General features: G+C 46.1%; 1 protein-coding gene across 2 annotated transcripts in view; it reads right to left on the reverse strand.

The window, feature by feature from the left end:
* LOC124624145 (DNA ligase 1) overlaps positions 1-19,539 on the reverse strand; it is a 128,632-nt gene that overhangs the window by 43,366 nt on the left and 65,727 nt on the right. For both annotated transcript variants that reach the window (XM_047149089.1, XM_047149088.1), the window contains exon 7: positions 411-600. In XM_047149089.1, coding sequence (XP_047005045.1) covers positions 411-600 — 190 coding nt within the window. The remainder of the gene's footprint in view (positions 1-410; positions 601-19,539) is intronic.

Consider the following 19,539-nt stretch of genomic DNA (forward strand, 5'->3'; position numbering starts at 1 on the left):
AAATTTTGTGAATGAACTTCAGGCACTAACTTCACAATCCTCAGTCAATATTCATATTAGCTTCACAAGTATGACATACATCCTTAGTTACACAATTTCAGATAAAATAGTTCATTGCTCTTCATTTCCTACAATAAAATATAATGAAACTGGATAGATAAAAAAATCTTTTCACCAAGCAACAGCATGAAAACACACACAAAAAAAAGTTTTATGTATGCAAGCTTTCTCAGACAGTGGTTGCTTCCTCCAGCAGAAGGGTTGAAGGGGAAGGAAGAGGAGTGAAGGGAAAGGACGGGAGAGATTTAGGAAAAAGGTTAGAGTTTGGGAAAGTCACCCAGGACCCTGGTTGAGGGGAGACTTACCAGACAGGATGACAAGGGAAGTTTTTCCATTTTCAATATACTCACTTTTCTCCTTGTTTCCAGAATGCATCTTCAATAGGATGATAATCATTTTTTGTGGGTTCATAATCTGACACAGACTCAGATTTTAATCCCATCATAGGAGTACCTTTTTTGCTTCCAGTTTCATTTTTTTCTTCTGTAACTGGACTGCTCTGTTTTGTTTCATCAGTTTTTGCTTTCGTTTTTGTGGGAGCTATAGAAAACATTACATGTGAGTCACAAATACCATTGATCACAGAAATAAATATGACAAAGTTGTTCCAGAACACTTCAAAAGAAAAGAGAGTATCATAAACACAAGAAAAACTGTTTTAAAATAGTTTACACAATTTTATGTGCATATTTTTATCATAAAAGACTGGAATGAGAAATCAGAGGCAGCAAACAGTATTACAGGGCACCCAGACACCACTCTCAGCTCATCTTATTTTCACTCTTCTTTCGTATTTGTAATAGGTCTGGTGTACAGTCATCTATAAGCAGCTCAGTATGTACTGCACTATAGCGATACAAACATGTGGGAACCTGAACATCTGTTGGCATATATGAGTAATGTGAGTGCAACACAAACAACATTAAGCTTTAGGTTACAGCCTTCTCCAGAAAAGGAAACAAACACACAGTCATTCACAGAAGTAGACACACCTCACTCACATGACTACTATCTGTGGTTGCTACAACCAGAATGAAACTGTTGCGTTGGACAAAAGCAGCAATCCACTGTGGGGCGGAGAAGGGATAGCAGGGTACGTGTGTGTGTGTGTGTGTGTGTGTGTGTGTGTGTGTGTGGAGCAGTGTCAGGCAGAGCGTGCAGGGACTAGATAGCAGCAGGACTAGGCCACCGGGCTCAATATTAAGAGGCCATGGGGGAGAGCTACAGGGGAGGGAGGAACGGGGACTGAAAAGGAAAAAATAGGGAAGGAGAAAAGGTCAATGGATGTGCTAGCAGAAGAGCAATAAGGTTGAGTGGATGTGAATAGGGAGGAAGTGATAGGGCATAGGGGTGGAAACTGTTGGCTGGAGGGTGTTGAGACAGTAGTTTACAGTACGGTGAGACCAGGAAAATTTCTATAGTAGAGAGTGGGCTGTAAGGATAACTCCTGTCTGCGCAATTCAAAAAAATATTGGGGGAGGGGAGGCGGGGGGGATCCAGACGGCAGCCACTGAAATCAAGCATGCTATGTTCAGCTGCATGTTGTGCCACAGGGTGGTCTAATTTGTTCTTGGCCACAGTTTGGAAGTGGCCATTCATTCTGGTGAACAGCTGGTTGGAGGTCAAACCAATGTAAAAGGCTGTCTTCACATGTGGTCCAGCCTCTGATGGCATAGGAACGCCTGTGACATGACTGGATTATGAAGTGCTAGGTGGGTGGATTGGGCAGGTCTTGCACCTGGGTCATCCACAGGGATCATAACCCTGTGGCAAGGGATTGGGAATGGACGTGCCATAGAGATGGGCTGGGATGTTGTGGAGCTTGGGTGGGCGATGGAACACCACTTTAGAAGGGGTGGGAACGACCTTGGGTAGTATGTCCCTAAGACCAGGACATGATGATAAATAACCAATGCCCTGAAGAAGGATGTGGTTCAGTTGCTCCAGTCTGGGGTGGTACTGGGTGATGAAGGAGGCACTCCTTCAAAGGTGGTTCTTGGGGGTGGTGGGAGGATTGTGGGTGTTTGGAGATGTGGAACAGGAAATCTATTTGCAGACTAGGTGCATGTATATAAGGCCTCTGTCAGATCTTCAGCATACTGGACAAGGGAGTTCTTATCATTGCAGGTAGTCATCCATGGGTGCCCACACTGTGGGAGAGATGTTTTGGTGTGAAAGGGATGGCAGCTGTCAAAATGCAGGTACTGCTGGTGGTTTTAATGTGGACAGAGGTGTGGATGGAGCCACCATAGAGGTGGTCATTGTCTAGGAAGGTGGCACACTGGGTTGAGGAGGGCCATGTGAAGTGGACAGGAGAGAAAGTGTTGAAGTTGTGAAGCAATAAGGCTAGGCTGTCTTGGCGCTGAGTTAAGATAATGAAGATATCATCATTGAACCTGAATCAGAGCAAGGATTTGGAGTTTTTGTAAAGCTATGAAGGTTTCCTCTAGATGTCCCATAAACAGGTTTGCATAGAAGGTTGCCTCGAAGGTGACCACGGATATGCTGTGGATTTGTTTCTATACCAGTAGTTGGGTGTTATGATACATTAGTAAGATAAATGAGGCAGTGTGTTTGAAGTCCGAAGACACTGGGAGAGGTAATGTTCCACAGCAGTGAGACCGTGGGCTGAGGGATGTTGACATACAGGGAAGTGGCATCAACAGCAACATGTAGTGATCCAGGCGGCAAAGGAATGGAAGTGGTTGGTGTCTTTGATGTGGAAGGCTAGATTTTGAGCAACTTGGTTGGTTGGTTTGGGGGATGAAAGGGACCAGACTGCCATGGTCATCGGTCCCTTTTTCCAAAGACAAAGAACACCCACAGAGAATAAAAAAAGAGAAACAGAAGAGATCACAGACGATACAGAACAAGAGAGACGGAGAAAAGGACAAGACAAAACGAACTAAAACCACACAGAGTGTGACGGTGGTTGGCTGACCATAGAAATAAATAAGGAAAAGCCAACCACTTAGAAACACATTAAAAAACCAGTGGAAAATCATAGGCCAAAGGCCAGAGTCAACACAAAACAATAAAATAAAACAGAAACACTCAGAGTAAATGATAAAATCCCCCTGCCCGAAGAAAACGTAAAACTAAGTCAGCCATAGTGGAGTCGTCTGTTAAAAGGGCAGGGAGCGTAGCAGGCAGCGCAAATGTCTGCCTGACCACTGTTAAAAGGGGGCAGGCCAGCAAAATGTGGGCCACTGTCAAAGCTGCCCCACAGCGACAGAGAGGAGGGTCCTCCCGGCGCAGTAAATAACTGTGTGTCAGCCGGGAGTGGCCAATGCGGAGCCGGCAAAGAACTACTGAGTCCCTACGAGTGGCTCGCAGGGATGACCGCCACACAGCCGTCGTCTCCTTGACAGCACGGAGTTTATTGCGCATTGGCAGTTCGCGCCATTCATCGTCCCATAGCGCCAAGATTTTGCTGCGGAAGACTGCCCGCAAATCAGTCTCTGGGAGGCCAACGTCCAGAGATGGCTGACTGGTGGCCTCTTTCGCCAGGCGGTCAACATGTTCGTTACCCGGGATACCGACATGACCGGGGGTCCACACAAAGACCACAGAGCGGCCGCAACAGGCGAGAGTATGCAGAGACTCGTGGATAGCCATTACCAAACGAGAACGAGGGAAACACTGGTCGAGAGCTCGTAAACCGCTCAGGGAATCGCTACAGATAACGAAGGACTCGCCTGAGCAGGAGCGGATATACTCTAGGGCACGAAAGATGGCGACCAGTTCAGCAGTGTAAACGCTGCAGCCATCCGGCAAGGAACGTTGTTCGGAAAGGTCCCCTAGAGTGAGCGCATATCCGACACGACCAGCAACCATCGAACCGTCAGTGTAAACAACACCAGAGCCCTGATACGTGGCCAGGATAGAATAAAAGCGGCGGCGGAAGGCCTCTGGAGGGACTGAGTCCTTAGGGCCCTGTGCCAAGTCGAGCCGAAGGCTAGGGCGACGAACACACCATGGGGGTGTATGCAAAGTAGCCCGGAAAGGAGGTGGAACAGTGAAACCCTGGAGCCCAGAGAGAAGCTCCTTGACACGGACCGCTATTGTACAACCAGACCGGGGCCGACGTTCTGGCATACGGACGACCGACTGCGGGAACAGGAGACGATAGTTTGGATGCCCGGGCGAGCTTAGAACATGGGCAGCATAAGCGGCCAGCAAACGTTGGCGTCGGAACCGCAGCGGAGGTACACCTGCCTCCACTAGTACACTGTCCACAGGGCTGGTGCGGAAAGCACCAGTGGCAAGGCGTATCCCGCTGTGGAGAATCGGGTCCAGCACCCGTAACGCAGATGGGGATGCTGAGCCATAAGCCAGGCTCCCATAATCCAGACGGGACTGGATTAACGCCTGGTAGAGCCACAACAGTGTAGAGCGGTCGGCGCCCCAGTGGGTGTTGCTCAAGCATCGCAGAGCGTTTAGATGCCACCAACACGTCTGTTTCAGCTGCCGGATATGAGGCAGCCAAGTCAACCGGGCATCGAAAACCACCCCCAAAAACCTGTGGGTCTCCACCACAGCAAGGAGTTCGTCGGCAAGATAAAGCCGCGGCTCAGGATGGACTGTTCGGCACCGGCAGAAATGCATAACGCAGGTCTTGGCTGCCGAAAACTGAAACCCATGCGCTACAGCCCAAGACTGCGCCTTACGGATAGCGCCCTGTAGCTGATGTTCAACAGCTGCAATGCCAGTAGAGCTGTAATAAAGGCAGAAGTCGTCAGCATACAGGGAAGCGGAGACAGAATTTCCCACGGCCGCAGCAAGCCCGTTAATGGCTATTAAAAACAGACAGACACTTAAAACAGAGCCCTGTGGCACACCGTTCTCCTGGACGTGGGAGGAACTATACGAGGCCGCGACTTGCACGCGGAAGGTACGACACGACAGAAAATTGCGGATAAAAATCGGCAGAGGACCCCGAAGACCCCATCCATGGAGCGTAGAAAGAATGTGATGACGCCACGTCGTATCGTACGCCTTCCGCATGTCGAAAAAGACAGCGACCAGGTGCTGACGGCGGGAAAAGGCAGTACGGATGGCCGACTCCAGGCTCACCAGATTGTCGGTGGCAGAGCGGCCTTTACGGAACCCACCCTGAGACGGAGCCAGAAGGCCCCGAGACTCCAGTACCCAATGCAAGCGCCGGCTCACCATCCGTTCAAGCAACTTACAAAGAACGTTGGTGAGGCTAATGGGACGGTAGCTGTCCACCTCCAGAGGGTTCTTTCCAGGTTTCAAAACGGGGATGACAATGCCTTCCCGCCATTGCGACGGAAACTCCCCCTCGACCCAAAGACGGTTGTAAAGATCGAGAAGGCGCCGCTGGCAGTCCACTGAAAGGTGTTTCAGCATCTGACAGTGGATGCCATCTGGCCCAGGAGCGGTATCAGGGCAAGCAGCGAGGGCACTGCGAAATTCCCACTCACTAAATGGAGCATTGTAAGATTCTGGGTGGTTGGTGCGAAACGAAAGGCTCCGACGTTCCATCCGCTCTTTAATGGAGCGGAAGGCCTGGGGGTAATTCGCAGAAGCGGAACTCATAGCAAAATGCTCTGCTAAGCGATTGGCAATGACGTCAGAGTCAGTACAAACTGCTCCATTCAGTGAGAGCGCAGGGACGCTGGCAGGTGGCCGATAGCCGTAGACGCGTCGAATCTTGGCCCAGACCTGCGAGGGAGTGACATGGAGGCCAATGGTGAACACATACCGCTCCCAGCACTCCTTCTTGCCTTGGCGGATAAGGAGGCGGGCCCGCGCACGCAGCCGTTTGAAGGCGATAAGGTGGTCGAGGGAGGGGTGTCGCTTGTGACGCTGGAGCGCCCGCCGGCGATCTTTAATCGCTTCAGCGATCTCAGGCGACCACCAAGGCACAGCCTTCCGCCGAGGGGACCCACAGGAATGGGGAATGGCAGATTCGGCGGCAGTAACGATGCCGGTGGTGACCGATTGAACCACCGCATCAATGTCATCGGTAGAGAGAGGCTCAAAAGCGGCAGTGGAGGAGAACAAGTCCCAGTCAGCCTTATTCATAGCCCATCTGCTAGGGCGCCCAGAAGAGTGGCGCTGTGGTAGTGACAAAAAGATCGGAAAATGGTCACTACCACACAGGTCGTCATGCACACTCCATTGGACAGACGGTAAGAGGCTATGGCTACAGATTGAAAGGTCAATGGCGGAGTAGGTGCCATGCGCCACACTGAAGTGTGTGAAGGCATCATCATTTAACAGCGAGAGATCGAGCTGCGACAATAAATGCTCAATGATGGCGCCTCGACCTGTTGCCACTGACCCACCCCACAGAGGGTTATGAGCGTTGAAGTCGCCCAATAGCAAGAAAGGTGGCGGCAATTGGGCGACCAGTGCAGCCAGGACATGCTGCGAGACATCACCATCCGGTGGAATGTAAAGACTGCAGACGGTAACAGCCTGTGGCGTCCACACGCGTACAGCGACAGCCTCTAAAGGCGTCTGGAGAGGGACAGACTCGCTGTGCAGAGTGTGAAGGACATAAATGCAGACGCCACCAGACACCCTTTCATAAGCTGCTCGGTTCTTGTAATAACCCCGATAGCCACGGAGGGCGGGGGTTCGCATCGCCGGAAACCAAGTTTCCTGGAGAGCAATGCAGAAGAAAGGGCGAAGGCTGAGAAGTTGGCGGAGCTCAGCTAAATGGTGGAAAAAACCGCCGCAGTTCCACTGGAGGATGGTATTGTCCATGGCTGAGAAAGGCGTGAAAGGACTGGGAAGGCAATTTACACCGCTTGTTCACTCACTGCCACCGATTCAGTACCCGGACGAGAGGCATCCATGGCGTCTGAGGGACCAGCGAGATCAAGGTCCTCAGCGGATGCTAGAATCTCGACTTCATCCTCAGACGCAGAGCGCGAAAGGTGCGGTGGGGTTGGTGCCACCGCAAGTTCTTTAGCCTTAGAGGTCTTTCTCTTGGACTTCTCTCGCTGAACCTTGGGTTTCACCGGCTGGGAAGGCTTCACCGATTCAGTCTCCGGGACAGAGGAGGATCGTGAAGCCCTACGCCCGGCTGCTGGTGAGGACTTATGCCACTGGTGGCCGTCATCCTTCCCGCTGGGGGAACCCTGGGAAGGGAGCGTCCCAAGGGAACTCTTACGGGCGAGAGTAGCCGAAGAAGTTAGGCGCTTCTCCGGCTGAGAAGCGGGGACGGACGTCCCCGACGGGTGGGAGGAGGTTGCTCCTGAGGTAGGTGGTGCAGGAGCAACCGGTTGGGGAGAGCCCCCCACGGGCAAGGGGGCAGAAGGAGTCGTACTGCTTATCGAGCTGGCTGGAAGTCTCGCAACTGATGGAGCTAGCACAGTTGTTGTAGCAGCTGCATACGAAGATGTCATTCTCACAGGATGGAGTCTGTCATATTTCCGTTTGGCCTCAGTATAGGTCAGCCGGTCCAGGGTCTTATATTCCATGATTTTGCGCTCTTTCTGAAAGACTGTGCAGTCAGGCGAGCAAGGTGAATGGTGCTCCCCGCAGTTGACGCAGATGGGAGGCGGGGCACATGGAGTATCGGGATGAGACGGGCGTCCGCAATCTCGACATGTGAGGCTGGAAGTGCAGCGGGAAGACATATGGCCGAACTTCCAGCACTTGAAGCACCGCATCGGGGGAGGGATATAGGGCTTGACGTCACATCGGTAGACCATCACCTTGACCTTTTCCGGTAACGTATCACCCTCGAAGGCCAAGATGAAGGCACCGGTAGCAACCTGATTGTCCCTCGGACCCCGATGAACGCGCCGGACGAAATGAACACCTCTACGTTCTAAGTTGGCGCGCAGCTCGTCATCAGACTGCAAAAGGAGATCCCTATGGAAAATAACACCCTGGACCATATTTAAACTCTTATGTGGCGTAATAGAAACGTTAACATCCCCCAAATTGTCACAAGCAAGTAACCTGCGGGACTGGGCGGAGGATGCCGTTTGTATCAGTACTGACCCAGAGCGCATTTTAGACAAGCCCTCCACCTCCCCAAACTTGTCCTCTAAATGCTCTACAAAGAACTGAGGCTTCACGGACATAAAAGATTCCCCGTCAGCTCTGGTACAGACGAGATACCGGGGCGAGTATCTTTCGCTCTCATTCATAGCCCTTCGTTCCTCCCATGGTGTGGCCAGGGAGGGGAACGATTTGGGGTCATACACATTAGCCTTGAATTGAGCCTTGGAACGCTTAGAGACTGCTGACGGCTGGCCGCCAGCAAGAGATGATGTACCACGCTTCATTGCGGGTCATCCGCCCTGATGCCACCTACTCCGACCAAGGGCCCTCCCCACGGGCGCCACCCAGCCACAGCAAAGGCCACCTGGCAGGATGGCCATTGCCGGGAGTCCCGATGCCCCAGGGAGATGGGCATCTACTCCTTGGCATACGTGGGGAGTGAACGGCGCAGGCATCAGTAGAGCGATCCCTGTGTTGTCAGGGGGCTACAACCAAGAGGGTACATGGCGACCCCACCACAACGGACTGGCTACCGTGCTGGATCTTAGGTGCAAAAATGGCCAAGGTCGTCGTCACAGTTAAAAGAAACACTGCAGAGTGCAGCGTGGTAATCGCCCATGAGATCGAAAACGAACGGGACACCATCGCAACAACGAGAAAGACGGCAATAGGTCTAATTGCACGAAGGATACAGTGCACCATGTAAGGTGCCCTTCCCCAATTGGCTCGCTCTTCGGAATAATTTGGATAGATGGAGGTCAAACCCGAGAGGGGACCATCACATAAGGCCGAAATGTTTGAGACTCCTTTTAGCCGCCTCTTACGACAGGCAGGAATACCGCGGGCCTATTCTAACCCCCGAACCCGCAGGGGGCAGATTTTGAGCAACTGCTTGGAGGTGTTGGTCAATGAGGACTTAAATTGGTACTATCTCCCAGACATAGTCTGCAAACAGATTACTTGTGCCATATCGCCAAACACCCCTAATCTTCCCACCACTCTCAGGAACCAGTTACGAAGGAGTGACCCCTGACTGAAACAACTGAATATCCCTTGTCAGGGCTTTGATTATCTATCACCCTGCCCTGAAATGAGGGGTATACTACCCAAGATTCCTCCTACCCCTCCTGAAGTGGTGTTCTGTCGCCCATCCAACCTCCGTAACATCCTAGTCCATCCATATAGTAGTCCCAATCCCAACCCCTTGCCACAGGGATTATATTCCTTTGGAAGACCCAGGTTCAAGACCTGCCTATCCATCTACCCAGAACTTCCTGTTCCAGTCCTGTCACAGGTTTATCCTATCCAATCAAAGGCTGGGCCATGTAGTGTAACATCTCAGGTGCAATCATTGCACAGCTTTTTCTGTTGGTTTGACAACCAACTCGGTGATCACCAGGATGAATGGTCACTGACAAACTGACCAAAAGCAAAGTGATCCACCCTGTCCCGGCAAAACATACAGCTAAACACAACGTGCTTGATTTCAATGGCTGCTTCACAGCCCAAGCCATATGAATCCTCTCGCCTGCCACCAGCTTTTCTGAGCTCTATAGATGGGACTTGTCCTTACAACACATTCTGCACTCTTGAAATTACACTGACCTCAGCCTATGGTAACCTACTATAACCCAACTTCCAGCCAATAGTTTCTGCCCCATCTACCCCATCACCTTCTCCCAATTCATGTTCCCTCACCCTCATTGTGTGCTGCTCTCTGGCAATGCACCCCTTTTCTGCTCCTCTCCTGTTCCACTGCCCATTCCACCTCCTCCCCCACAGCCTCCCAACACTTTGCCTGGCACGGTTGTCCTGGTCCCATCTAGTCCCTGGATACATCCCCCCCCCCCCCCCAAACTGTATCCTGCTATCCCTCCCCTATGCTGCCATACTCTGGATTGCTGCTTTCATTCTGGTCACAACAGCTGGAGATAGCAGTTACATGTGACTGCTTGTGTGATTGTGTGTGTGTTTTTTTTAAAGAATGCTTTGGCCAACAGCTCAATGCGTAACAGTCTTTTCGATTGCCTGTCTGCAACTCGAGAGTGTCATCTTTATGGTGAGTACCAACCTATTCTTTTTATGATATTGTTGATATTCCAACCTAGACTTTCCACTGTTTGATTCATCCAAAGGAAAAATCACAAAAATGTTGAATAGCACGAATACCATACCAAACCAAGAGGGTCCAGCAGCTGGAAAGAATTTAAAGTCATTCTAAAATCAACCACAAACATAGAAGCAAGATTCAGACTTGTGATGTTTCCTACGTCTTGACTGACAACAGTCAAACCTCTCTACACTGACAGCTGAATAGCCACCCACAGTTTAGCTGAAACAGCTAAATTTACTTCAAGATTTCACTGAGAAAAAATTACAGGAGTACTATTTAACTTATTACTGATGCTATATTGAGGACAAATTCTCTTTGTCTTTATCCTAAGATCTCAGAGAATAGTCAATGGTCTATGAAAATCAAGTTAGTGCAGTCATACTTAGGTTAATCATGTTACAAAAATTTAAAAAAAGTGAATTTGTCATGTGTTCTAAGAGAGGAATGTCTGTATGGAATTTTCAGTTTCTCTAACAAACACCAAAAACTCTTCCGCACACTCAAGAGAAGCATCAACATCGTCCCTTTAGAAATGGGAGGAGAGCAGGTTATTTGTGAGGAGCTATTACCCATTTTTTTCAATTTGCTTGCCCACATTCTCATTTTTATTATATACTACAATGTAAGTCCAACATCGTTTTATGGCCACGGCTCTCTCTCACATCCAACGGACAATGCTGAACTATTGAAAGACTTCTAGAATAACTGACTGCGGAACACAAGACTAATTTCTAGACTGATGTAGTCTTCCCAAGAAAGAAAATCTGTGGATAATGTCTAAGAAAACTTAACAAAAACTTAAGCCCCAAACGAACAGTTCAGTGCTAAGTCTAAAATCACATCCAGTCAGCTCCTTGTGAACAATATATCAGAAAATGTTGGGAAATTCTGGTCCTATGAACAAAGTCAATGACAGGTTTTAAACCTTCCATTCAGACTGTATTAAATGAGTTTGGTCACCAATGGCAACAGACAAAAATATACTGCAGTGCCAAGGAAACTGGTATAGGCCTGCATACTGAAATACAGAGAGATGTAAACAGGCCGAATACGGAGCTGTGGTCACAAAGCCTATATAAGACAACAAGTGTCTGGCACAGTTGTTAGATTGGTTACTGCTGCTACAATGACAGGTTATCAAGATTTAAGGGAGTGTGAATGTGGTGTTGCTGTCAACAAACGAGCGATGGGACACAGCATCTCCGAGGTAGGGATGAGGTGGAAATTTTCCTGTACAACTATCATCAAATCTTCGACATCGCTGTGGCCGGAAAAAGATCCTGCAAGAATGGAACCAACAATGACTGAAGAGAATCGTTCAAAACGGCACAAAGCTTTATGCCTCGTCTGGGCCAATCAACACTGACACTGGAATGTTGATGACTGGAAACATGTTGCCTGGTCAGGCAAGTCTGGTTTCAAATTGTATCAAGTGGATGGACATGCATGGGTGTGGAGACAACCTCATGGGTCCATGGGCACTGTATGTCAGCAGGGGAATGTTCAAGCTGGTGGCAACTCTGTAATGATGTAGGGCGTGTGCAGTTGGAGTGATATGGGACCCTGAATATGTCTCGATACGACTCTTGACAGGTGAGTGAAACGTACGTAAGCATCCTGTCTGATCACCTGCATCCATTCATGTCCACTGAGCATTCAAACGGACTTTGGCAATTCCAGTAGGACAATGTGACACCCCACACATCCAGAATTACTACAGAGTGGATCCAGGAATACTCTTCTGAGTTTAAACACAGCCCCTGGCCACCAAACTCCCCCAGCATTATTGGGCATATCTGGGATGCCTTGCAACGTGCTGTTCAGAAGATATCTCCACTCCATCATACTCTTACATTTATTGACAGCACTGCAGGATTCATGATGTCAATCCCCTCCAGCACTACTTCATACATTGATCGAGTCCATGCCATGTCATGCTGTGGATTCTTCAGCATGCTCATGGGGACCGTACACGATATTAGGCAGGTGTAACAATTTCTTTGGCTCTTCTGTGTATAAAGGCTTTTACCATGCCATCACTGCAGCTCTCAAATATTGAGGGATAGACATGTTAATTGTTTGCACCAAAGCTGCTAATTATGTATTAGCTGACAAGATACAGGCTTTGTCCATTTTCATAAGCCACCTATTACGAAGAACGAAGTTTTTTACGAATGGATGCATCGATTGTGGATACTAAAAGTATCAGTAATAACACGATTGAGATGGTAATTACTTATGTATTTTGTATCTGGGACATACTAGGCGTGGACAGTTCTATTAATTTCATCACACTTTACATGTCATTCAGTTCTGTGTTAAAGTATGTCACAATTGTAGCTGTAGTACGTCACTGTATGAGTATAACATATATTTGTTTTAATTGTGGCACTTTCAATATCCAGCAAGATGTGATCCATGTGATAATGATATTTCATATATAATGGAGAATTTGTTCTTGTTGGGAGTCCACTGTGTGTCATGCTGATTTATTTTCGTGTTATTATAACTTTGACAGCTGCTGATGCAAAAAATTTTATTGTCTTGTGTAATCACTGACATATTCAATTTACTCTGTGATTGCATTACAGGGTGTATACATGAACAAATAAGGAAAAAAAAATATTCTTTGATTTTCCCTGGATTTTCCAGTTAAAGATGCACTTTTCCCCACTTGAAAATACACTTCTTCCAAGGTGAAAAATATACTTTCACCATGATAAGTGATGGTATACTATCCCTCGGTGGTGTAAAAACATCAATACTTTGAATGCTAACGGTTTTATACACCAGTGTGGAACTTTAGAGAAGAAAAACTCGGCAGAAAAAAAGTATTGGAGAGATCTGTGATGTGTTGCAAAATTCATGCTGCATATTTTCATATTACGACATGCTGCATATTTTTGTATTTGTATTACAAAAATATAGATTCGAAATAGCATGTTAGTTTCCGAAGCACTGATATCAAGATTGAAGTGTGCGTTTGTAAGTGAATCACAGCTCATATCACGTGATCTCCACCAGCCAATGACAGCAGATATTCAGAGCATAGGACACATGATGCAGCCAGCCAATAGCAACATCACTGTTAAATAGTGTGAACACACAAATAGGAAAAAAAAAATGTTTAAATTAACGTATGTAGTGTAGCTACAAGGAAAGTTAAGCTTTTACATATAATATTGGTCTTTTTTGCGTGTGTTACACTTTAAGATACACTACACAAATATGCCAGTAAAGTTTTAAATGACGATATTAACGTCTGATCTTCTGGGCTCAAAATTCTTCTAAGTGGCTAGTTCTCAATTTGTTAAGTTTTAAATGAAAGTCAAATGCTCTGTGATTTAAGAAATTCATTGCACATTCACACACGTAACATACATCTTGTGCAAAAGGAGATTTACTTTGAAACTAATGGTTTTCAAAGCACCATTCACAATATTTTCCTGCAATATTAGAAATGACTTTGCTTCAGCAGTTGCCAGCGAGCACCAGAAAACACGCGTTACTGCGCATGGGCAGCTACGACGATGTAGGAAGCCCATATGTTCCTACACGTATAGAATTACGAGATCTTACATGATGCCATAAAAAAAAATACTCCCAAGAGCATTGAAATTTTGTAACACACACAAAACACATGATTTGGCTTGAAGTGCACTCTCATATGTCCAAATTCAAATTGAAATAGGCCCCAACCTCATATTAAGCTTTTCAGTATGGTTTTCGGGATGCAAATTTCCTTGAAGTACCAGTACTGTATTACCTCATATTTGGTTCTATCTGCCATATGTGCCAGAAGATGAAACCGTGCACTTGAAATTCAGTGAACAGTTGGATCTAGCCAATAGTGTGGAACGAAAACTTCGTTTCTAATAAACTGACCGCCTCTGGGGAAAAGGTTAATAAAAGCCATATTTACTGAGCAAACCGACAAAAATAACTTCATTGTTCTGCAAGGCAATTGCCAAAAACAAGGAAATAAAATGAAATCAGAAAACTGAAACTAATAACATAGGTTAGTCTTTCGTACTTATGTGAATGTATTTTAATTCACTTGATAGCTCCCAACCACAGAAATTAGTTTTGTTTTCATTTGATGTGAGAGGAAACAGCAAAATCACTAAATGTATACATGGCTTACCAGGAGACTAACACCCTCCCCACTACAATCCAGACTGCTATGCCCATGTGCGAATATGGCAGCTTGGGCATGCCAGAAATTTTTTTCTGAGTAGCACCTGGCTGCTTGTTGCTATTGCTGATACAACTAACATCCACACTTCCAAGTAGCCACAACTAAACTACGCATGTGCATGAGTGCACGGACAACTGCTCAAACGAACTTAATGTAAACAGTTGTAACGTCATGCTCGTCGGCAGCAGTTTATTGTTATGAAGTTTCCACAGTCTTCGTCCTAAAGCCTTTGACACATTTTGCCGAAGACTAAAATGACAAAAAATTCCTAGAATTCTAAAAAATTCCCAGGTGTTTCCCGGTTTTCTCCCAGATGAAAAAATTTCAGGGTTTTTCCCAGATTTCCCAGTTGTCCCATAGCATATGTAAACTGCATTAACATTACTGACTACATTCAGTGTGAGAGACTGTGTTATCTTACATTACAGTTGTACAATAAATTTTCATTTCTATGAATTGCTTTGAATCTAATATTTGGTGATTAATGAAGAATGGAGTCGTTAAGCTGCTATTGCAATTTTCTATGAATTTTTTGTTGCACAATTCTGTTTGTTTGTTTAACATTTGTTCTGTGAACTGGGTCGTGCAAATGTAAATTTCTCTCTCTTCCAAATCGTCCACGTCACCTGTGAACCATACTTCGGATCAGCGGTAGATCAAATCAGCAAATACCCCCTCAGCTACACAAATATTAAACCAGAACTAAATATGCTCACGACTGGCAATCAGTAATGGCTGTAACCCAGAGCTAGTCAACAAACCACATAAAGAGAAATTAAATACAAAATGGAAAAGCATTATAGTAAGAGTCATGTTGACAAAGATTAAAAGAAGCAACAATAATAAATTTGTACTACTTCCATACTGGAGACTTTTATCAGGCAGGACAAATTTTGCTTTAAAGAAAGCAACTCCTAAAACAGAGTTCTGTACTAGCAACACGTTAGGAGCTAACATCGTTCATAAAACAGGCAAAGCACAATGATATAATCATTCTGGTGTTTACAAAGTTGAATGCAGTGAATGTCATAAAGTCTATATCGAACAAACAAATCATAGAGAGTACATAAATGTTTGTGAAAATAATCTGTCAGCTTTTGGCAGACACCTCAGAGAAAATAAACACTCCACTGAAAACATAAAGAGAAACTATTTCACATTATGCTTCCAGTGGCCAACTAATGGACATTTAGGAAGAAACGAAAATCTACATTCAAACAACTACACATTCAAAACAAATGTTACAGAAACAACCAGGCTTGTACAACAAAAAAATTCACAGAAGATTTCAGTAGCCGCTTTATCAACATATGAAACGCACTTGATCTTACAATGATCACCAAACACGTGACTACAAACAATTCATAGAAATTAAAATTTGTTGTACACCTATAATGTAGTAAAACACTGTTCTGACACTGAATATAGTCAGTGACATTAATGTGGTCACATAGTACATTGGATATTTCAGAGATTGTATAAGACCGCATAATGAAATTCTGTGTGTTTTTGCGGGTTTAATAAATCAATGCATGGAGTAATCATTAACATGTGCAGCACTGCACTGCCTTTAATGCTGCAATTCACCACTCCCCCTTTAGTGTCAACGATATTTCTTGTTGAATCAGACATGCAGTCCAGCCTAGGTCACAACGGGTCTTGTGCAGGCTGCAGCCAACCACCATCATTCATCGTGGTTTATCTGTGGCGGGCAGTGGAGCGGCTGGTATGTTTGAGTAAGTGGTGGGTGTGTCTGTGGATGAGACCATACCAGTGAAGAGTGTGCTGAAATATTGTTTGGGCTTGCCAATGGTGGTGATCATTGGGTGCCCACTATGCCAATCTTGAATGTCTTTTCCCCCCTGCTGATAAAGTGGTACAGTCTGTCGTAAGGTGACTACAGTGGTTTATGCTCTGCATCATGCCATACAAAAACATAATCATATCTCTGTAGCTCATTGAAAATAAAGGGGCAACAGGTCTGCTGCTCCCTCAGAGCAAATGGACGTAGCTGCCGGATTTGTGCACACAGATCATGCACAGAGTCTTGATGATACAATGTGGTCATCTGACTTGTCAAAGAACTCGCCACAAGGTTGTATTGGCTAGCCATATACAAGTTCTGCAGTTATGACTTTCAGATTTTCTTTCACTGATGCACAGAGACCCAGAGGAAAAAGAGGAACGTCTCTGTCCACCGCTATGATTTGTGGCACCAAAGAGCACTTTCAGTTGGCAGTGCATTTGCTCAATAAGCCATTCACTGCCGGGTGGTAAGCTGTGGTTCTTATGCACTTCATACCCAGTAGGATGGTGAGTGCTTTGAACAAGTTATAACTGGAATGGCTTTCCTTGACCTGTTGTAACGTGTAGTGGTGTACCGAAAGGGTGATCTATCCTTGGAAGAATGTGGTCACGACGATTTTGGTAGTAATGTCAAACACAGAGAACACCTCCAGCCAGCATGTGGAATGGTCAATGACTGTAAAACAGTTGGTGTACTGTTCCGATGCCAGGAGCAGTCCGATGATGTTCAGATGCACATGCTCATAACTTTGGTTCAGTGGAACAAATGTGCCAAGAGGTGCCCCAACATACCGGCTAACTTTTTGCAGGCCATACATTGGCACTCGTATTACTTACAATCATTGTCCACGTTTGGCCACACAAAAGCTCGCTTCACCATGTTCTTAGTGCCCCATACTCCAAGTTGTGACAGGTCATGTGAGGAGGTGACTTCTTGCTGCCGAAAGTCAACCGTCACAAAGAGTCGCAGTTTGGTAATTGTGACATCACAATGCATCAGTGTGTTTGACAGAGCTGTAGACCTGACAGTTGCTCTCAAAAATTATTGCAGCTTGCTGTCTGCTTGTTGCACGGCAGCGAGAGTTTCAAAATCAACTGTATCGGCAATCACTTTAACCCAAGGGAGAGTGTCCATCGATACATTCAGATCTCCCTCGGTATGGACTACGTGAGTGGTGAATTGTCCAATATAGTCTAGATGGCGCAGCTGATAAGGCAATGCTTTTCTCTGGATGCTGGTAGAAAGTGTGTGTCAGTAGCTTGTTGTCTGTGATTTGGCAGAAATGCGGTCCCTCTAGCATGTGGCAAAACTTGTTAATGGAGACATACACTGCATGCAGTTCACAGTCGTCTGTGGACCGGTTGCACTGTTGTGGTGATAGCTTCTGACTGAAAAAGGCCAAGAACTGCCAGTGTTCACCTGTTGCAGTGCAGCACCAACTTCAGTGGTAGACATGGCAAGAATTAGGGTGAGAGGCACTTGTGGAACTGGGTGCACTAAGAGAGTAGCTTCTGTTACAGATATCTTCACCTTGGTGAACACCAACTTGACCTCGGTATCCCATGACAGTTTGTCCTTTGGTCTCTGTGCTCCATGCAAGGATTCATTCAATTGCGCAGCCAGGACGGCACAGTTGGGAATGGAACGGCAATAGAAATTGGCGACACCAATTAATCATCCTAATTCTTTGTCACAGTATGGGGAAATTAACTACAGCTTCGACTTTCACCTATCATGGCTGAATACTTTCAGCATTGATAGTATAGCCTAGGAACTGAACCTCAGCTGCGTCCAAGATGCACTCCAGTGGGTTGATAAGGAGGCCATATGCAAGAAGACAAGTGAAAATCTGTCACGAGTGTGGCACATGTTCTGCCTCAGAACTCGTCATGATCAAAACATTGTCAATATACACACAGCAAAAGTCTACATCAAGTGTATCTTCATCCATGAATTGCTGCAACATTTGGACCACATCACGAAGTCCAAAAGGCATTCTAGTGAACTCAACTGTCAGGACGGTGTGGTCTTAACAATGTTGTCTGGTGTCAAGAGATATTTGGTACAACACACACTAAATCCAGTGTAGTAAAAATGCGCTTACCTTGAATGTCGAAAGCAAAATCTTTACAATATGTAGGTATTGGACCGGTCGGGAATAATTCTGACGTCGAGTTGTCTAATCTCCACACGGGCGCCATCCATTGTTCTTATTTGGGACCACACGCAGTGGATGCGACCAACTACTGCTCGATAGATGGCACATTCCCTGTGCAAACATTAATGACAATACCTGCTTCACTACCTTCAGTTTCTACCGTGTCAGGCAGCACGAACGAGCACGATGTAGAGGTTCTGATGTAGTTACTACATAGTGTATAGTCAAATGCTGCTCAGGTGCTACTGTGGGTGGCTGGTGGGTAATCTCTGGGAACTGCTTGAAGATCTCTACGAGTGAAGAGTCACCAGTTAATATAGGCCCGGCAGTGTCATCAACACGCCACACTCACCTTTGGCTTAACAGTTTGGCAGTGGTATCAAGCAGGTACTGATGATGGGCACCGATGACAGGTCAGGCAGGAGTCCCTACAACGAAAGGAAGTCAGTTCCGAGTATGTGGTGTGATATGTCGGCTATGACGAATTATCAGTCAAATTTGCATCGCAGACCTAATTTTAATGTTAATGTGACTCAACCGTATTTTGAGACTGTGAAACCAAAGCTTGCAAAAAGGTGCCAGTCATTACATTTGCAGCACAACAGACAGGCAAGTGGATAAACTAATTTTCTGCATATAAACTGACACATCAGCACCCATGTCTAACAGAAACAGCAGCTTCATAGTGAGTTCTGTCGCAAACAGTCAAGGACTGATATCTGGAGAGCCACTGGTCATCATCACCTGATTTTCAGTTGAGTGATTCGCACTACAGTATCAACATCTGTCAAAATTACACCTACGAAGAAGTCGGCTTCACACACAATAAACTCCATCAAAAGCAAATTCTCAGTTATATGAAATATTGCTGTCACACGGATCATATCTTGCTGGATAACAAAGGCACCACACGGGAAAAAACTATATATTATGCTCATATACTGACATACTACAGTAAAGTGTAACTACAACTGTGACACATTTTAACTCGGATCTGAGCTACATTTGAAGTATAATGGCGTACACAGAACTGCATTGCAAATACAAAATACTTAAGTAGTTACCATGTGGGCCATATTATTACTGATACTTTTATATCCCATTTGACACACACACACATTCACATAAAATCTGGGGTCTCTTATAACAGGTGGCTTGCGAAAGTGGCCATGCCTGAAACTAGCCAGCCAATAAATAATTATAAGCTTTGGTTT

The sequence above is a fragment of the Schistocerca americana genome, chromosome 1, assembly GCF_021461395.2.
Source record: "Schistocerca americana isolate TAMUIC-IGC-003095 chromosome 1, iqSchAmer2.1, whole genome shotgun sequence".
In the NCBI taxonomy this organism is placed as follows: domain Eukaryota; kingdom Metazoa; phylum Arthropoda; class Insecta; order Orthoptera; family Acrididae; genus Schistocerca; species Schistocerca americana.